The 20,781-nt window shown below is 40.7% G+C and overlaps 1 protein-coding gene across 1 annotated transcript; it reads right to left on the reverse strand.

Annotated features, from left to right (window-relative positions):
* Positions 1-1,582: 1,582 nt before the first annotated feature.
* GPNMB (glycoprotein nmb) lies at positions 1,583-18,145 on the reverse strand (the record flags this gene model as incomplete). Its single annotated transcript, XM_080339391.1, has 11 exons — positions 1,583-1,736; positions 2,549-2,636; positions 5,046-5,251; positions 6,149-6,251; positions 6,975-7,097; positions 8,266-8,574; positions 9,037-9,195; positions 10,301-10,480; positions 12,160-12,303; positions 13,025-13,174; positions 18,076-18,145. The coding sequence occupies 11 exons, from the start codon at positions 18,143-18,145 to the stop codon at positions 1,583-1,585; spliced, it is 1,686 nt and encodes a 561-aa protein (XP_080195517.1).
* Positions 18,146-20,781: the final 2,636 nt, after the last annotated feature.

Below are 20,781 nucleotides of genomic sequence, written 5' to 3' on the forward strand. Positions count from 1 at the left end.
TGTATCCTCATTTAAAGGTGTCCGTGCACACTGGGGAAGTGGTAGTGAAGACTACGTTCAAATGGTGAATGAAGAGCATTTGACAGGTCTGCTAACATACCAGGAAAATACGTTTATGCTGATACAGTGCATCAGGAACTGAGAACAATATGTATCAGAGATGTTTCAAGACAGTAAATAAGCTAAATATTTTGAAGTGCAGATCTTAAAATAATTCAGTTCTTGGAAATGGATTGTATAAAGTCATTTGCCCAGCCCTCTGTTGAAAGTTAATTTAATTTTTCATTATAAGCTTCAATATTATCAGCAAGGCTCTTATGGAAAATGAGCCTTTTAAAGCATACTTTGGTCAGTTTCCTTGCAGAAGTTTACAGTTTCTAAGCTGCGTCATGCAAAAGCAGAAAGTGAAGCGTAGTGCTTTACTCAGATTGGGGTTTTCATTCATTTGATTAGCTGGTCAAAGACAGTGGGATGGAGGAGCAATCAGAAATTAAGGTATCTGTCTCACAGCAGAGAGAGAAATGGAAAGAGAAGGGGAAAAAGGGAATCGAACGCTACCCCTCCTTCTGTGATCCTCATTTTGCTGACCCTTGTCTGTGGAGCACTTCTCTGCCCGCAGGGAGTGGTGGTGCTAGGCCAGTATATCAAGACCAGTGGGGACAAAGCCAGCGTCAGCCATTGCATCTGAGGATGTTACATGGGACTCAAGAGTTTCAGCAGGCAGAGCCAAGCAGATGGGCCTCATCTTGTTGCTTGGGTGTCTGTGGTCTAGTTTACAGTGAGACTTGTGCCCTGGTAGCCCTGTCCAGTAGGAGACTAAATGTGTCCAGTCCTGTTTTCTGGCCCTGAGGCCAACGGGTGTGTGATGAGCTGCATCCATGCTGTTGAGTGGCATTACCCTGCAAAACAGGGTGCCTGCTGCCAAGCTCCCAGTGGGGTACGGTGCCTCTGGTGGTTCCCAGAATCTGGAGTTTGCTTGGTGGAGAGGTGGTCTGCCTTGGGGCAGACCGTGCTAGGACATCCCAAACAGTGGAACAGTGTCAGCAGTGCCTAGCTGATGCCTGGGAATAGGCCATGGCATGTATCATTCTGCCGATGTAACATGTGCCTGCCTCCCATGTCTGTTTTTCTCAAAAAGGCATGAATCCTGCTAAAGCAGTAAGCAACTATTCTAGACTGTCTATTTAAGACTAAATATTTACAAGTTGTTTGTTGGGTTTTGTTTCTTGCTTGGCTTTTTTTTTTAATATTTTTTTTCGCCCTCCAGATTATGCATCTGATTAAGTTTTGCAGGTAGTTAACCTAGAAATAAGAAAACCCAGATAAAAAGGGGGCGTGGTGTTAGTTATTCAGAAGAGTGTGTCCTAGATCACAAGCAAGAACAGCAAGTGCTCAAAACTACCTCATTGTTTTCTACTATTTTAGTATTTCTAATTGCACCAAGCCCCCAGAAGTTACCATCTCATCTATATGTGCTTTCACCTTACCCCCTGTTTTTTTATAACAAGAAGAAACCCCTATCAAAATACAGTTCAGATGTGAGTCCTGTACATAATCTAATAGCCAGTGTTGAACTAAAAGTTTAAACAATGCCTGGTTTGCTTTTCAGCAGAGGATTTCTCTCAGTGCTACTAGGGAAGAAAATGGCTTTGAAGTTGCTGAAGTAAGCAGTGCGTCCCTCCTGGTTCCCTGCTTGTCCCGCGCTTCTCTCAATAGGCTTGTACTGCTTGTATCTCCTGCAAGGAATGCACACAGTTAGTTGCTGAAAGACATTTAAACAAAGGTCAGTGTTTAGCATGTGACCAGTGCATAGGAGAGTTAATAATGTATGTACAACATATTTTTCCTCTTCCCCCTTTCAATCCCATGTAATGGTTAACTGCCATAGGTTGGCAGTGGTGACTAAGGCCTGGTTACTGAGCAGGTGCTGTTGCTCAGTGGAGGTGTTTCCTTCTCAGCGCTGACTGCAGGGTGAGCGTGCTCTTGACTGGAGAGTCTTGGTGCAATCTCAAAGTTCTGTGAGAATCATCCAAGCTAATAATGCAGTAGCATGTGCTTCTTTTAACTACTTTCCTGCATGCCCAGCACCTTTTCCCTGAATAATTTGTCAATTATTTAATGAAGAATTTTGATGATTAATTCTTGATCTGTCAGTCATTTGCAAACACTTCTTGTAAGAGTTTTAGAGCTAAATCAAATTTCCGTTTGTTAGATTTTACTGCATATATAAATCACATCATGCAGTTTGAGTTTGCTTACTGCCTACATGAAGTTCCCAGGCCTTCTAGTGTTACTAGAATGTGTGTGCTTATAAACACAGAATGTAATTTTCTATGAAAGTCTTTAACATTTTCATATTTTCCAATGGTTTTGTGGCTTAAGGCAGTAATCTCATTTTCTTGAATATTTGCCAGAGTATTTGTGAACAACAATAAAAAAGAAACAAAAGTATAGCTACAGGAAGCTTAAGTTGTTGGTTTTGTTAATTTAAACCAATATTTTTGACATTTTCTTGAACTATTTTTAATCCTAGAAACTAGCAACTTACTTGTAAAGTACAAATGCTCCAATGGCGGCAAACACTGCCAACAAACCAAGGAAGATAAAGACACCTTCTGTTGTTCCTGATGATGATCCTAGAGTTCAGAAAGTAGTTTGATTAAAAGTTAGCCTTTTTTTTTTACAATGAGAGCGTCATTTTTACTTGATTGTTGTACAGATTGAAATACACTTAATACTTCTAATATGCTTTGGTAGGAGGTAGTGCTTTCACATCCTAATCGGTTTAATTCTCGGTTCCAACAGGGTGTGAGCTAGGCTTTGGCAGTTCTCTCATATAAGTCATGCTCCTGTGACACGTGGTTGCCCTTCCAGCATGAAAGGGAACGGAGGGTCTTGCTGGCACCCCACTATGTGAGGCTAATTTGCTCCTTGCCAATTGCTATGCCAGGAAAATGTTTATGCTGCGAGTATAAGAGATGCACTCTCTTTATAAGCTTTAATGTTCGAATCAGTTTCATCTTTCTCTTAAGGATGATGGCCAGGAGAAAAGGGGATGAAAAAGGAATTTTGTAAATGTTAATGTTTGTTGCAGCCCCACATGCTGGGATGGCAGAGTGCAGCAGAGAGCTTGATGAACCTGAGCTTCTTTGCCTTATCTGAAAGCTGGGGACTGTGCTTCTTTAATGTGCTCATTCTGGGAAATTAACTTTGGGCACTGACTGTCATTGAACTCTACCTTCTGTTTTGCCATCAGCCATTTCACTCGCATCTACTCCTAATTCTAATTGTGTCTGTTGGAAGAAGCCAAATCATTACAAGTTTGTTTGTTTAAATTTTTGTTAAATATCTTAATTTTCTGGTCCACACGTTGTACTTTTAGTGAGTTTATTGACATTGAGACACATTTTTGGTCCTCATATTAACAACAGTGTTTATACAGTGAAGTAACCTGGAGGTGAATGTTGGTTTACCTTCCAGTTATTAATTAATTAATAATTGCTGTCTTTGAAAATCAAGATATCAAATCGGAGTTTACCAATTACTTAGTACACATGCCTCATATATTTCTTAGCTTGTTGATGTAGTTGTTTGTGAGGGCTTGACCTCATTCCTAGTTTATACAATGTTTTTGCTGAGACTGTAGGGATTTGCTTTATTTTATGAATAAAGTAGGTCCTTGGACTAGTTTGAAAATCAACACATACTGATGGGATGAGTCTAAATCATAGGACTGCAACCCATTCAACAGCAGTTTAAGCAAGTTAAGGGTGGATGTTTTGTGCCATGCCTGCATAACCCAGACACAGTCCTGCCCAATTTTAAAGGCCAGATATTTAGGCACCAAATTATGGGATTTTTGGAAATTCATGAATACTTGGTTTTCTCTTGAAATGAGTGGAACACATGGAGGAATGTTTGCAAGTGTTAGATGGGCTCTTCCAGAAGGTGACTCAAAGCAGCAATCCCTTTTAGATCCTAATTCTGCTTTGGTTAGAGCGGAAGCCTCAAAGTACAACTTAGCTTTGATTTCTGGAGAAAACCTAGGAAGTCTAAGCCTTGTTAGGTGAAAGTTAGCCTCTCTGAATCCAGTTTTGAAAAATCCTGCTGCTTACCTATTTTAATCTTTAAGAGCCAGAAGGCACTTAGAAGTCAGGCATTGCACCTTAGTCATCATTAACTGATTTTGGTACGGCTGAATTTATACCCAGATTAAATAAAACCAGCCAAAAATACTGAGGCAAATGACCACAAAGGCTCGGTTTCTTGGCTGACAGTAATAACAGAGTTCAAAAGAGCCACTAGGACATTGTAGTGGGAGGCCAGGAAGGCAATGGAGTGGGAGCAGAGGGACAGCATGATTATTTAGACTTGTGACTGAGGCTGAGTTTAATACCAGGTTCTGTCAAAGATTGCTCAGATAACCATGAGCAACAAGACACAGTGATACGCATTTGACCAAAAATAAACCTCCTGTTCTGAAATAGTCACCCTGGGCACACTCTGTAGTCAATGAATGTTACACAGACCTTTCCAGAACCTGATTCATCTTATGTAGAAACAGAAACCTGGGCAAGGTCACTGGGCTACAAAGAGGGCCCAGGGCAGCCAGCTCAGCTGCATACTTTGATTCTGTCTCAAATGATCCGAGTTCCTCTCTGTTTCTCCTATTTCTCCATGTGTGGAGTAGGCAGGCTGGCTTGTCCCTCACCTGCTTCTCTGCCCAACAGAGTTATTCTGTGGAAAAATACATTATGGCTTAAGAACTATTCATATTCTGTGACACTGAAGGGTGTGTATAATTCCTGTACTTATTGGATTGTAAACATAAATCAAACCAAGTTCTAACATCTAAAATTCCTGTAGGGAAAGAATAATCTCTTTATCTTTGCATGGACCCTCACACAAGCTGGTACAGTCTCAGCTGAGGCCTCCAGGCATAATAAAAACACCATATAAATTCCTGTGCTCATCTCCCCTGCAGGGAAACAACCACAGGGAGAAGCTATTCACCGCCAAACGGCATCTGCTCTGTATGGACTCACCTCCATTTACTGAAATCAGAGCACTGGCAAGGGCTTGACTTGTGTCATCCCCCAAGGTGATGTTTATACAGTATGTTCCAGGTTCTTCAAAAGCTCTCCTTATGGTGAGTAAGCATTCATCGGTGACAGTGACAGGGTCGCATACCACACTCTTGGACACCTGGCACGTGGGGTCAGAAACTACTGTGCAGACATCTGTGGGGAGACTTGGGGTGGGAAGAGAGAACACGTTGCACCTGTGGAGTCCTGCTAGCCCAGTTCATAGACACATTGCACTGATGCCCCAGTTTTAATGCTGGTGCCTGTTTACTGAAATTAGTGACACAATGGTGACTTAAGAGTGTTTTGTTAATATATTATATTTTTTTTCTACATATCTATACATTTTATAAATACATGCTTCTTTTATATAAAATGCATATATTTAATCTATAAAATTATCTGTTTGTTTTACATATCATTTGACATTTTGTGGCGATCACAGAATTACCAGCCTCAAAACAGCTTTTAAATTCTGTTACCTTTAATACACATAATTAAGAAAAGAATGCAGATTCCTGTACGTAGTATGTGCCAAAAAGGTGAACACTGATTTAAGAGAGGTTGTTTTCCAGTTCCATTACCAAGACAATTCTTGTACTTCTCAGTCCTCTAAACTCTAATCCCTTTCTGGGAGATAGGAGTATTAATGCAATATTTTCCTATCCAAGAAATTGCTTTGACACATCCATTTACTCTAAGTGTCAAAAAATCAAGTCCAAAAAGAAAGTGTTTCCTTCCAATTTCAGTAGACTACTTCCCATTTTACAGTAAGTGCTGAAATCTTGTCTTGGCCAGGGAAATGTAGAATTGTTTCTCCCCACTATCTCGTTCTCTTATTTTTAGTGAGGCTTGATACTTCTTCTGAATCCTAACAGCTTGGCAGTAACCTCTGTTGACATAGTTTACAAATGAGACTTGCATTATCTTTAGCTCCAGTCAAGAAATAGAAACACTGCAGTTCCCAACTTTTGTTCGTGCAGTTGCATCTAAGTGCAGACAGTGTTCCCAGCACCTGATCATATTTAAAGAGGGATGATTGACAGTTCTATTCACACACTTACCTCCCTTGGCAGGTAACAACAAAGTCAACCAGTGAGTTTTCAGCTTGACTTTCAGTCGTCTGGATGCTTGTCATCTGAATAATATTTACCTCAAGGATTCCCTCTGGGAGAGGAAACAGATGTCAAAGGTAGGATACATGACAAGCTCTGAAGTCTGTGTGTAGAGAACCCTCAAGCATTTGGCTGATGCTCAGTTCAGGTCTTTTTTTCCGTAACCTCCGCCCTCCTTTAGTACTTCTCTTGAAGGGTTTGAAAGCTGAGAAGTTTTGCAGTGCTGTCGCTATGAGGCTGCTGCTTTCCTGTTATTATGCTTTTCTATTATTATTTACTTATTTCTTTTACAAAATGACCTGCCCTTTCCACTAACCATGATTTCTGTGCGTACCAAGGTCCACTCAACCTTGTGTGGCCCCCTCAGGCCAGCACGCTTCAGGTCTGGCAAGTTCAGAGGCTGATGATATAGAAGGTAGTGATATGGTGCACATGCCCACCAGGCATTTCTCACCCAGGTGCCTGGGAACATGACATGTAGGATAGTGACAGCCATCAGCAGGCGTCCAGAGCAAGGCCCAGCCTCACGTGTCTGACACCGAGGGGCTGTAACCTCTGCAGATAGGTCCTGGCACAGTGTGTAAAGAAAGCCAAGTCAGCCAGTTAGCTGTCTGTACATTAACCTTTAAAAATGCCAGCAAGGTCCAAGAGAAGTACCTTATTGTAAGTTTCACGTATTTGTTAAAAGGGAGCGTAAATAAATGTTATCACTACCATACATCGATGTACATTATTAGCCCCATTCCTCTGTTTCGGTGTTGACCCACATCCTTACCTACAACAGAGATACCAGTAATATCGTATCCATTTCTGTAAATATGGCAACCTCCATCAGGATTATCTTCCATTGTCTCGACAGTGATAGAAGAGTCTGAGTTAGAAGATTCTCCAGTTGTTACTGTTGAGTTGAGGGAGAAAGAACAAGTTCTGCATAGAGTTATTCTGAACGTGGCCATATGTTTCAACTGCATTGATTACATAGGTCGTTAGTGACTTTGGTTTGCAGCTGTGCGGTCATGTACGTATCTGTATGGGATCATGGTAAAAGCCTTAAAGAAAGCATTCACCCAGCTGTAGAACCCTGGCATGGCCTGGGTAGCCTCACTCTAAAAGCCACCTTGCTAGCCACCCATCTCTGTGAAATGAAAGTGAGACTGCAAGGCTTGATATAATTAAACACTTCTTTATAATTCCCAAATCTATTATAGAAGAAATCCAAAGGCCAATAAAAGGTTTAAAATGCTCTCTTTAAAAGCAGGTATTTTCCCATTGCTCTACATTACAGCTCATGGTAAAATGAAGGGGGAAGTGGTGAAAAGTATAGCTTTCATTTAATTTTTCATTCTGGCTGAACATTTTGGTAAAAGCACATATTAAAATTCTGAAATTTGAAAAATATAGCCACATTTACATTTTAATAGTAGCAGTATTATAGCTACCCAGGCTGAAACTGCAGGCCTTTTGCAAACCTTAAAACCCTCTGAGGTGATAAACCAATGCTGAACATAATTAAAATTATTCTGAAGTATGGTAGCGCATAAATTTAAAGTGGAAAAAACATTCTGGGATAATGCTATGTGGAAATCCCATATTTTGGAGTATGAATAAGTTTTTTCTAGTTCAGTCCAATCTCATTTTGTGTGGAAGTTAATGCAAACCAGAAAGGAACTAGTTATAAAAGTGTTCTAGTATACCTCTTTCTCACTTAAAATTGACATCTTCCCTCAAAAGATGACCCTGAGTAGGAAAGGCTAAAACCACTTGACCTGACATAGCAGAGGATAGAAAAACAAATTTATATGTACTGCATGTCCCCCTGAACACAGCAGACACTGTCACTGTGGTGGTACAACTGGATACGTAACGTATTAAATGCGTAAGTGATGCCTATCGTAGAAAGGCTTATGGTTATTGATTCTGTCTCTAAAACAACTTACAGAGGGTTTGCAGAGCCTTGCAGCTCTTTCACTGATGACAGTAAAACTTCTGAAGATATGAACTTAAAATATCAGAAATCAAAATCTTAGCATAGCTCTTAATATCACTGCTGTTCAGTAAACTCTTACCTGCTGAGGTGGGTGGTGGTGCGGTAGGTGTAACTGGTTTGCAAGGTACAGGTATAATGGCTTGGACAGTTAAATTCAGAGTGAAGTTTCCTTGCAGAGTATAGGTGTGAGATGTAGTGGAACCAGTGGCTACAAATAAACCACTTCCATCTCCGAAGTTCCACTTGTAGGAGATGGCAGAATTATTAAGATAGTAGCTGGGGTCATGGATCTTCACCTCAAATGTGATTGGTGAGTCTTTGATAAAAATGGAGTCCGAGATATTGCGGTCATGTTTTTGGAACATACTCACAGAGAGTGGAATTTTGTCTGTTAGAGAGAAAAAAGGAAATAATTAAAGCATATATACCTGGCTGTAAACAACAAACAGCTCCAAAGTCCCTGAACAGCAAGTTGGAATGTGAGACATTAACGTCTTTAACATGAGGTTCTACTTTAATTTGATTTACTGATCTGAGGAGTGAATGTCAGTAGGAAACAACTACCCAGAAAAGTATGGGAACAAATGAGGAATCACAGGCATCTGTGGAAGATTACATTTCCTCTCGTGAATAATTTTTCATTACGAAGGTGCGTTGTCACAACTGAGCTAGATACAAAGGTAGATGACACTACTCAAGGCAATGTACCAGAGATTCCACATTCATATTAAAAAACTTTCTTGGGCCAGTGTCTTATTTTCATGCCAGATGATGCTTGTGCTGAATTCCTTTACCACCTAAATGACACATACCGCCAGTATTTTATTACAGTTTATTCCAGCATGCTCACCTGTTACAAGGTAAACAGCACTTGCTCTTGCAATTGGAACATACGCTGAGTGCCCTCTTCTATAAATGTGTACTGACATCACGTGTTCGCCAAGACTGATATTTGCTGTGTTGACTGAAAATGTTGCTGAAGATCGTCCAATTTTTTGGTAGTACTGACCTGAAACAGAACATGAACTTAGCATATGTTCTCCCCTTCAGCCCAGCTGCAAGCTGTTCTAAGAGAAGCAGTGTCTCTGGGAATCTTGGATTGTCTAAATCAAAATGAACAGTTTAGAATTGTCTTTCAATTATCTGGCAGGGGTTTTTGGAGGACTGACTACTTTAACGATGTGTTTACTCCCATTATTTCTCTGTTTCTTCAAAGGTGTCAGAAAGCTGTCCCAAATTTCACTGATCCAAGAAAAGGCATTTGCCAAGGCATCTACATCTTTCCAAAGTAATTACATTACATAGTTATTAGTATTATGTAGTGGATAGTGGCACTTCTTAGGCATTTTAAGTAATCGTGTGTTTGTACACTTTCAGTGTAGCAAGAAGGTATAATACCTCTTGCTTCATACCCTAGAGCTCTTTGGATAAATTTGCTTGTTTATCTTTGTAACATTGATGGAGGTATGTAAATGCTATCACTTCCATGTAAAATTTGGGACATTATTATTATTATTACTCATGCTGATACCAATAACACTGATTTAGCCAAGCTAACTTAGGCTACTGAGATTTAGTATGTGGCCAATGTCAGGATTAGCCCAACCATTATATGCATAAGAACTGGAAATGGTGAAAATCAGTATCTGTGACGGGTTCGGTACCACACGGTCAGTGGCCTTTTCACCTTCTCCCCAGAGGCAAGAAGTGCTGCACTGTTAAACTGACTTGAAGACATACAGTGCTGTGCTCTCTCTTAAACTTGAGAATCTAAAGTGACAGTGAGCGGTCAACAAATCATCTCACTGACCTGCCCAGACCCTCTGTTTTCCTCGAGAAGTATCTTGAGTACTACTGAAAGGAAATTTATTTTCTTCAGTGGTAGTTCTGTGAATGAAGATTTATAGAGAATCTCCTGATAATCCATGCTTTCCAGACCAAACAGCTGATGGCCTTTCTGGAAAGTGGGGAATGAATTCATGATTTCCACTCAAGGGAGTGGAATCCTTTTTAAAGGATCTTTAATAAAACATACTTGACAAAGGAGTCAGAGTACAGAGTGAATAGAAGCTTTGCAGTGTCAGTCAAACCAAGGGTTGTGTTGCAGTACTAACCAAATGTGTGAAACACATAGACAAAGTTCCTCCTCCTCCAGCCAGGAAAATGAGGGAAGGGTCTCCCATCTGGGAATACATTATGGCTGTGGTTGCTTGTGCAGTTTTCCCAGCCACAGTCATCAATCCATTCAGTCCAGTTGTAGACATAGACTTGCTGATCCTGGGAAGCTGGAGGATCTAAGTGCAGAAATAGGACATGTTCCCAGTCAGCTGAGAGATGTGCAGAAAGTCAGGAAACAGACACTCCAGGTTACAGCAGTTACTGCATTTAAACAAGTTAAGTGGGGTATTTTTAGACTTCCATTCATTTTTTTCTAAGATCGTGCTTTGTGGTTGGTTGGTTGTTTAAATGTAAACACCAAATTGTTCTGGCTTGGAATTCTGGTTTTATTTAGAAGCTTAAAAAAGTATTACTGTCTCATAGACAGATAAAATTTAAAATTGCTTGCCCAAAACTTGCTGTTGAGTACACAGGATGCTACTGTTTCACCAGAGTTAGTGGGGCTACCTGGAGCTGGGTCTCTTTAGTTTGGAGGAGACTGAGGAGTGACCTTATTAATGCTTATAAATATATAAAGGGTGAGTGCCACGAGGATGGAGCCAGGCTCTTCTCGGTGGCAAACAATGATAGGACAAGGGGTAATGGGATCAAGCTGGAACACAAGAGGTTCCACTTAAATTTGAGAAAAAACTTCTTCACAGTGAGGGTGACAGACACTGGAACAGGCTGCCCAGGGAGGTTGTGGAGTCTCCTTCTCTGGAGACATTCAAAACCCGCCTGGACATGTTCCTGTGTGACCTCACCTAGGTGTTCCTGCTCCAGCAAGGGATTGGACTAGATGATCTTTTGAGGTCCCTTCCAATCCCAAACATACTGTGATACTGTGATATTTGAAAAGCAGAATCTAAAATTTGAAGTAGAAGTGGCAGCTGCGGAAGCACTGTGAGGAAGTGACTTAGTTTGTTTTGTCAGAACATTTTTCTATGGCACCTTTAAATAACTTAGACATGAATTTCAGTTCCTTTTTGAATAATAAAAACATGGTTTCCTTCCCCAAAGAGCACAACAGATGTTAACTAGAGAATGGATATCAACCATTAACAAAACATTAGACAGTCAAAAAGTAGAACTCAGGCTGCCAAAAAAATTACTGATATGCCTTGAAATGAAAATTACTTTGATCAGTAAAAAAAAAAAATATTGAACGTTTATGAATTCAGAGGAAGAAAGGTCCAACAGTCTGTTTCATACATAGGAATTATTATAGGTTTTTTGCTCTGTCTAACAGTAAATAAGATGAAAAAAAAAAGTGATTCTCTGATGAAAAGATTGCTTGATTTTTAAATGATTTATTCTCTTGTTTGTTTTTAATTCTTAAGATGTGAGAATGTGAGATTTATTCTTTCTTGAGAGTTTTGCAAGATGCAGATGATGGTTAGTGAGTTCTACAATTCCTAATTAAAAAAAAATAAATCTCAATTTAATAAACTGACAGCTTTACGAATTTGGAAGAAAACAGTGTGACTGTGCAGCCTTGTGACCAAGCTGAAAAGTGGTAACAGTTAGGAAGCCAAATTAATGTCAGTGTTTTGGGAAGGCAATTTTATAATGAAGGCAGATCTTAAATTAGCTGGTCGTTGTATGTAGCGTGTGCAGAACAATGCAAACACCACTGTGATCTGCTGAGGAAAGAAGCTCATGTGGCAAAGGTGACGCGCGAGTGTGTTTGTCAGTCAGAAGCACCATGGCTGTTGTTTGCAGGATTAGCTTCTGATGTTTTCAAAGATTCGTGATGTGTTCCCACCAGCACCACAGTCAGACACATGCACAGTGCAGGCAGGTTGCTGTTACCTACCCTGGGTGCAGTTTCTCTCGTATATTATGTTGCCATCATTATCTTCTGTCTGGCACTTGGGAAACTGGAGAGTCACAACAAAGCTCACATTGGATCCTATCAGTGCTGGACTGTCAGTGTCCAGTTTGGCTGTCACCCTTCCACCTGTGGAAAGGAAAACTGGTCTTCATGGCAGTAAAGGATGCATCAGAGCAGCAGCTGCCTTCAACTGTGCACTATTTACGTTACAAATGCTTTATTGATTCCTCTGTTTCCAAGGGGTTTTGTGCTTCTAAGTCACTGGCGCTCTTATCAAAACCCCAACTTAGGGCAATCAGAGGGACTCATCATATTCCCCTACATCACTTACTGGTCTGTCATTCATTTCCTTCTTAGAGCTAAGAATATGCATTTTTTTACCCATTGGGGTCAATATTTTCCAAAGTTGAACATTTTTGCTTCTCCCCAGGTTTACAGCCGTTAGACCTCAGCTCAGACTAGATGATAATAAACAGGGTCTTCAGTGAAGCCGCCAAACTGAAGCCCACAATGCTCTACTGAGGTATCAGGTGGAGCTACCTGTCCTCTAGGGCATGTTTCAAATAAGGGATTGTCCTGGAGTCCTGGCCATCAAGACTTCTTAATAAGTATTAATGTCTGAGACTATGAGTCACAGGAAAGCATTTACTGTAACAACTCACTGTTCTTCTTCCCCAGACAGCATGCTGGTAATGGTATCAAAGCCAATCGTCTCTAATTTGCTACTCCTTGCAGCAGCGGTGGATATTGCACCTAAGAAAAAGCACTATAGCACCTGCACTTTTCAATGGGGTGGATTTTTCTGGCCAGCTTTCTCAGTGTCTTTGAAATGCATATGTGTGATTACCTTTCCAGGAGTCCTTCCATCTGGGATCTCCTTCTTCCCATAAAGGATAAAGCTTTTCATTCCATGTATTTTGATCACTAGACCAGCCTTGTAGCTTCCTGTAGGATGTGATGGGAGAAGTCGTTCCACTGCTCAGCACATCTTGAAACCCTGGAGACGAAAACAAACATGCAAGATAACAGCATTCTCACTACCACTCTATAAAGACATTGTTCTTGTGCTTAACAGCCTTCTTATCGTGACTACATTCTTGTACTGATTAGAAAACATAAGTAGAAAGTTATGGAATTTTATCATTGCGGCTATAAACACATCACCTATAACCAATATGAAGACAATTCCACCATTGACAGATTGACATTTTGCTGCTTGCACCATTGGAAGCTTTTCAGAGAAAGAATTAAAAGAAATTAACATTTTGACCATATCCTAGCAGTTGTTTGTATGAAAGGACAGAACCTGGCGACAATCAGACTAGTTGTACAGAGGTTGCTTGATCGCTGACTGCTTTGTGCTTGCCTGGTAATAAATCCGTGAGTAAACGGCTAACAGCATAAATTCACTCTGTGTCTGCACTGTGCTGCAGTGGAAATTATGCCAGGAATTAATTTTGACCCAGTGAAGCTTCTTTGGTAAGTTGGCCAGTGGTTTGAGTGGGAGGGGTGGAACCAATTGTAACTGAAGCTGGTATTTCCAGAAAAGGAAATTTAGAGCTGAATAGTAAATTCAATGTGTTTATAATATAAAACTAAAACCATAATAGCTTCATGCCTATTACTTTAAAATGACTCAGATATTAAATAATTTTAATAACCTCTTTCTTCTCATATTACTACAAATGATGGGCTCAAACTTTTCCCAGGCCTTCTAGGATCCCCCTTTCTGTCATGAAGTACACATACTGAGAAACAAAGTAAATATCCAAGTAACCTGTAGGAACATGTCAGCCACTGTAGAATGCCATAAATATATGTTTGCAAGTAGATTTGTAGGCAGAGTTCCATTAAAGCCTGGAGCCTTTAAACAACTGTCATGTTAATGAGGGAACTACTGTGTGTGTCACAACATCAGGGGACTTAGGATTTCTTCTGCTTTTCATGGCTTTGTTTTATAGGTAGCTGATACCGAATGTTGCTGAGATTTATAGCCAAGTGCAATGAAGAGCTGGATGATTTTAAGGAAAATGCAGAGACCTGTAAGAAGGGCAGGAATGGCCCTGTGCACTCTAATGTAACCAGGTGTGCTGGAATTCCTCCGAGTTTTGGAAGAGACACAGAGCAGGTGTAGCCAGTCTAAGCACGGTCTTTATGGGCATGTGACTCCTAATTTTACTTCAAGGGAGAACCCCAGAAAGCACTGAAGAAGAGGCAGGAGCTGCTTTCTTTTGATGTTTTATTGCCTAGTGAGGTTGCTGCTGGGCAGGAAGGACGTCCCTTGGCCAGTCCCGTCTCAATGGTCACTCTGAACTGATGCTGGCATCTCCCTCCCCAGCCTCTTGAGTCTTGAGGACTGAAAGGTTTGAGGAAAAGAACAAGTTTTCCACTCAGAGACATGGTCTCCCACGGTCTTTTGCCCTACAGAACTCCCCACAGTTTCACTTAAATCACTTGAATTAAGTCTTTCCTGCAGATTTAATAAATTTTGATGTGAGCAAAGCATAACATCATGACTGGCATTTACTTAATGGCCTTTATCACATGCTGTATTGTTTTAGTCTTGGTCAGAAGAAGAGTTGGGTAATGATATCCTTCAGAAACTTTTCTCAGGAAAAAAAACAGATTAGCATCTATAAAAGTATTTCACAAAGGCTTATCAATTTCAATTGCATTTTATATCATTAATGCGTCATCTTATTTGAAAGTAAGTAGCTAGGGATTTTTCCTAATTTATTTTTTCCATTCTCTCTGGTTTTATCTAAAAATCATTTAATGAATAAAAATTTTTAGATTTTGTCACATCAAAACTTTTCAATCATTGTTTTTTTTTTCCAAATGCTCATCAAAAAGAGCTGGAGCACTTTTAATTTTATAAATGCTTTTGATTTTGAATTTTCAATAACAATCCTTGAATTCAGAAAACATTTTCTTGTCCAGCTTTGGTAATAACTGTGGTCACTGCTTCTAAATCACAAGCTCCTTAGGCATTTCTGTGCCTCCCTGATGTGCTTTGTTTATTTCAATCAAATATAAAACATTTCACAAGCTTCAGGACAAGACAAAGACATTTTTTCAGATGAGCAAAGGCTTCAGTACTAATTTCTCTAACACATGGAACTGAAGATTTTCAGTTGCTGAATTTAAAGGAACAAAAAGATTTAATGTATTTCTTCTTTAACAATGAAAAACACTCAAGAACAGATGTTGGCAATAACCAAAATTAGAGCAATTCAGTTCGAAATAGAGTAATATTACACTCTGAGGCATTGATTACTGTACTAGTTTTGGTGAGGTAATCATAGAAGAAAAGAACTTATACTCTGATTGACTTTCTTCTTTCTCATTCTGGTTTTCATTTTGGTGAAAAAGGGAGCAAAGACAAAAAGTTCAGCATTTCCTGATAGGGTGTGTTAGCCATGAAAGAGAGAACAAAAGCCAGTGTTAGAACAACAGCAATAAAAGGATCATCCAGCTGAAAAGGGTGTATTAGAAGTAAAAAGACTGATGTTATGGCCAAACTAGGAAGACAGAAAATAATGTAAACTTTCTAAAGTTACATCTAGAAACATAATAAAGCAGGATGAAAAAGAATTTGAGGAACAACTTGCAAAATCATAAAAACTACTGTGTTTTTTGTTTGTTTGTTTGTTTGTTTTTGGTTTTGTTTTTCAAATACAAAAGTAGTGGAAAACTTGCCAGACACTTTATGTTTTCATTCACAAAAGAGGAGCATGAGAGGTTTTTGTGCTAGAATTTTCTTCACAATGATGGAGAATCTCAAAATGAAGTGCTGGCACCAAACAAACAAAACCAACCACCCAAAAGTAGAACAAATCAACAAGCTGAAGAAATTGTCTAGATAGGATGGCTCAAAAAGTATGGAATTTATTCAAGGATGAAATAAATGAGCTCTTAACCATAGCATGTAACATCTTGCTTAAAACTGCTTCAGTGGCCGAGAAATAAGAGTTGGCAAATGTGATGACAGTTTTTAAAAACACTTCCAGGAAAGATTTAGAGGATTACGAAAAGTTTGAGGCTCACATTGAAGAAACGGGTAAGAACAGCAGTGAAGAACAGAATCAGCAGATACAGTGGATTAAAATGATACGCCGTAAAAGGAGTGCATTCCTCACAAATATATTTGAGTTTTGCTGAGGGAGCCAGAGAGCATGGGAACAAGGCTGACCTGCTTGTTATAGTCTGCTTGAGTTCCAGACAGCATTTGTGAAGGTCCCTTGCAAAAGGCAGATAAAGAAACTAAGTTACCGTGGGATAAGAATGAAGGATTTCCTGTGAACAAAGAATTGGTTAGGATGAAGAATAGGTGGCCAGTTTTCTCAATCATTGCAATAATTTAAAATGGTCATAATCTGGAAAACAGGTAAATATTACATTTTTTTAATCTGCTGAAGACAGCATCTTAAAGTAGTAGAAGGGAGGACCACATGAGACTCACTAACTCAAGAATAAAACCATGTGAAATTCAGAATAGTTAAATGTAACTTTACTTACAGAATGAGGGGCTCTAAACCAGCTATCACTACTCAGAAATGAGATCTCATAGCTTTACAGTTTTGAATGCAGTGCTCATTGGTAGCTAAAGAATCTAGGAAAAGGCTAGATAGAAAACAAAGATGAAAATGTCATTACAGCATTGTGTAATTCCATGTGTATCCATGTCTTGAATGCTGTGTGCTCTGTTCTCTGCAGCTCAAGCAGGGTTTAAGGGAACTGAAAAAATACAGAAAAAGGTGGCAAGGATGCTACAAAGGGACAGAATTGTTTCCGTATAAGGAACAGCTAAATAGACCGTGTCTTGAGCCTGAAGAGGTGACAGAAGAGAATATAAAAACAGAATCAGGAACAGCATGGAGGAAGAAGCAATTTGTCGCTATTTCTGAAAGCACAAAAGTTAAGGAGAATCAAATGAAACCAGCAGGTTACAGTTTCTAAGCGTGTAAAAGATATTTCTTTATGAAAGGCACAGTTAAGGTGTGAAATATCTTGCTGGCAGGATGTTGTGTTTGCCAAAAATTTACACCAGTTGCAATCAAAACTTAAGTGCATGAACGGATGGAAGGAAAGTCCAGTAAAAACTGTTAAAGACGAAGACTCTGCATCTGACAGAGGCAGTTCTGGTTCTATAAATCATCAAAGACTGGAAAAATGTCCTGGATAAATACTGGTATACACTTGACCAGTTATGCTTCTATTACTGTTTCCCATTGGAGACAGGTGTAAGGCTAGATGGGTACTCCGCTGGACCTCAGCTTTTAAGGTCTTCACTTTCCTTACTGCAGATCCTGGAACTGGACCCTAAAATCCTATTTCTGAATTCCAGCCCTAAGATCAGCGAGTCAACCTAAGACTTGAGTCAAGCTGGGAACCAGAAAGAAGCTGGGAACAAGCCCGGTGCTTGCACACCATGGCTTGAGGATCTAATTTCTTGACTGGGCTCCTTGAAGTTGGAGACCCACAGGTCTGGGTGTCCTGGCAGGGAGTACAGCCTCTAACGTGGCTTTTCCCAGCCACATCTGAGCTGAGCAAATGGGAAAGTGCATTCTGCATCTGCCTTTTTAGCCATGCTTGAGCTGAGGAAATATTGTTAGAAATTTTTTTTAATGAGCCAAGGCTTAGCTCCGATCAGCTCTGTGTATTTGTGGAGCACACGAAACAGATAACCGAACAGCTCTCAGCATATTTCTCCAGCTTTGGTGACATTTCTACCCAGAGCCAGTCAACCCCGAGGTGGAGCTAGCTGTTGCCTACTGGTTCCAAAGCACAGCTCCAGCAACGGCTGCACCTGCAAGGAGCAGCCGTTTTCACAGCACCCGCTCAGAGCTTTGAACCCGGGGAGGCAGGGAGAGAGGACGGGGTGAAGGAAGCACTCACGTATGGCGGCAGCACACAGCACCGCTTCAGCCAGGAGCAGGAGTCTGAGGTGGTGGCAAACACCGCTCATGGTGCCGGAGAACCTGCGTCAAGATCAGCGTGTGCGGAGGAGCAGAGAGCGCCCGGTGCCTGCTCACGGTAACTCCTCCGGTCCCCACTGAGAAGCGAGAATGAAGTTTCTCCGCTGCTTTGCTCTCCAATTAAATTAAGGGCCCCAGGACTCATCATGTGATGGAATTAAGCAGAGATGCATGATTTTGTCTTCAGCTTCTTTCAGCTCATGTGCTTATGACTCACTCCCTTTGCTTTCAACATTCCCTGGGATTTCTGAGAGACCTGTTTAGAGCCACACCATTTACCTCGCAGGCATTTTTATACTAGTTTTACACTATGATCAATTTTTGTACTTAATTTGTTTTTAAATTAGGAACGTTTATTTCCATAAATCCAAATTAACTCTTACCCCAGCCTGATTTGCAAATGTTACTGCAACAGCTCACTGCTGCATTTGATGGACCCATCACCACTTAACCATGTTTCTTTCCTCACATGCTGGGCAACAGCTATGAACACAATGGAGACTGGCCAATTCTAATACATCCCTGGGCTGTGTCCCTGATCAGAGCTGATTATTAAGGAAAATGTTATTTAAACATCTATTGGGCATGTGCATGAGCCATCTGACCACAGCTGCACAATAGGATGTGCCCATGGTTAGAGGTGCGATCACAGACCATATGTAGTGATGGCCAGTCAATATCTAGCTCACAAATTGCCGTGACCTACACACAGACAAGTACTTCATGGCATGTAGAGAGAAAGGAAAAACAGACTTTGCTGCCTATATAATGAGTTACAACCAGTGGCTCAAGAGGAGTGGGGTAATATAGGCAGATTGGCAAACACTGCACTTAGTGGTTTAAATTCAGGTCCAACACGCTCCACCAGCCCAGGTGTTCTTCTGCAGGCAGTGCAGCAACTGAATTTCATTGCAGCCCTGGCAGCCTTGTGAAGTTTGTTGCTTTTATTTGCAGCAAAGAACAAACTTTGGTGAGACGACGTGGCATAGAAGCAAGGATGGTCCTCAAGACAGGAGTTCAGTAATGGTTTCAGTGAGCCCAAAGCACAGCACTGGCTAGCCAGAAACCGGCAAGCTGGGCAACACTAGACTGCTTTTACTTTGGGCAGGGCCAGCAGAAACCCCTAAGTCCAGGGCGCTGTCAGCAGAATGAAGAGATTGCCTAATGGAAAGAGATTCTACAACTGTGACTGCTTATTATTTTTAGGGGTTTTTTTACTTGTACTTAGTTTCTTCTGTATTTCTAGCATCTTCTATTAGCTGTTAGTGTCACTACCCAGAGCCCCCCAGCCAGCATTTCTCTCAGCTTCGCAGGCTTTGGTGTCCAGCCCTGTGCATTTTGCACATGGAGACCCCTTGCTTCAGCACCCTCCTGGCTGGAGCCAGCCCCCCCTCCTGCTGCCAGCCCAGGAAAAGGGTGAAGGCAATAGCCTTAGGGATACCAGGCTTGTTTGAACTAAGCCCTCATTATCTGGCAGAAAGGAGAGGGAGCATAAGTCAAAGTCAAAGCTGTGACTGACTGTGCAAAAAAAATCATATGATTGCAGCGTCCTCATGTGATTGTTGCTTTTTTTGTTGTTATTAAATCAGCTACATTCCCAGTTGAAATGTCAGGTTTCGAAGCCATTCACAATTATTTTTTAAAGCATGTGGGACATTAACTTTAATTGCACTCCTTTGTTTCCAGGTTGCTGATCCTAGAAGTGAAAAGTGACCTTCAAACAGTGTGTTTCAGCACTGAGGGCCTGAGCCAAAGTCTGCTGGGGAGAAAGGAGGTTTGAACGCTCATTCCCAACAGAGTTTTGAGAACCTCCAGAGGATAACTGCTGACAACAAATGCCTGGTAATTAAAACCAAAAATTTATCAGCCTAAAAACAATAAAGTTGGTTAGGACGGAGGTTTTTTTCCATGTTATTTGATACATGAAAAAGTTACATAAATACTGACTGACACTCTTCATAAGGGCCAGCTGGTGGAAATTATTAAACACGTTGTAAATAGACTTCAGGGGCAGTGAGGATCAGGACTGTGGTTAGAGCAATCCAAACCCACCAGGGCTGGGGTAATCACTAAAAGGTGGCCGCACTGTGACACTCCAGTCCTTCACGTTCCCCCTCCTCAGCTCTTGGGCCTTAGACTACACATTCCTGGAGGGCTGTCACAGAAAATGTTTGCATCTGCTTGTGCTGTAGCCGACAGCGTTAGCAAGAAAAGAGGAGAGGAGGAAGCCCTAAAAGAAAGGAAGAAAGAGCTAAGAGGAACAGAGAAGTAAAAGGAGTGAAGAGAAGAATAAAAAAAGCCAAAGAAAAGTATGAGAAGTGAAGACTGATGGGGCCATCTGAAAACTGAGCTGACTTCTCCAAGTATCCCAGCTGTAGCTATATCTGAAAATGGGTCCATCTGAAACACTGAAGAGTTTCTTGAAATTGGTTGGTCATCACCAGACCTTAGATTAACTTTATAGATTTTACATTATTATTCTTGGTCTCTGAGAAACAGGTTGGCAGTTAAAACAACTGAACTGAATTGTGCAGCTGTGAAAGGGAAAAGATTTGAAATATATCCTAAATATTCTTCTAGCAAAGAAGCACACATTTGGAGAGACTTAGGGCTTAATCTGACAAAG

Source organism: Nesoenas mayeri (assembly GCF_963082525.1).
Source record: "Nesoenas mayeri genome assembly, chromosome: 2".
NCBI lineage: Eukaryota > Metazoa > Chordata > Aves > Columbiformes > Columbidae > Nesoenas > Nesoenas mayeri.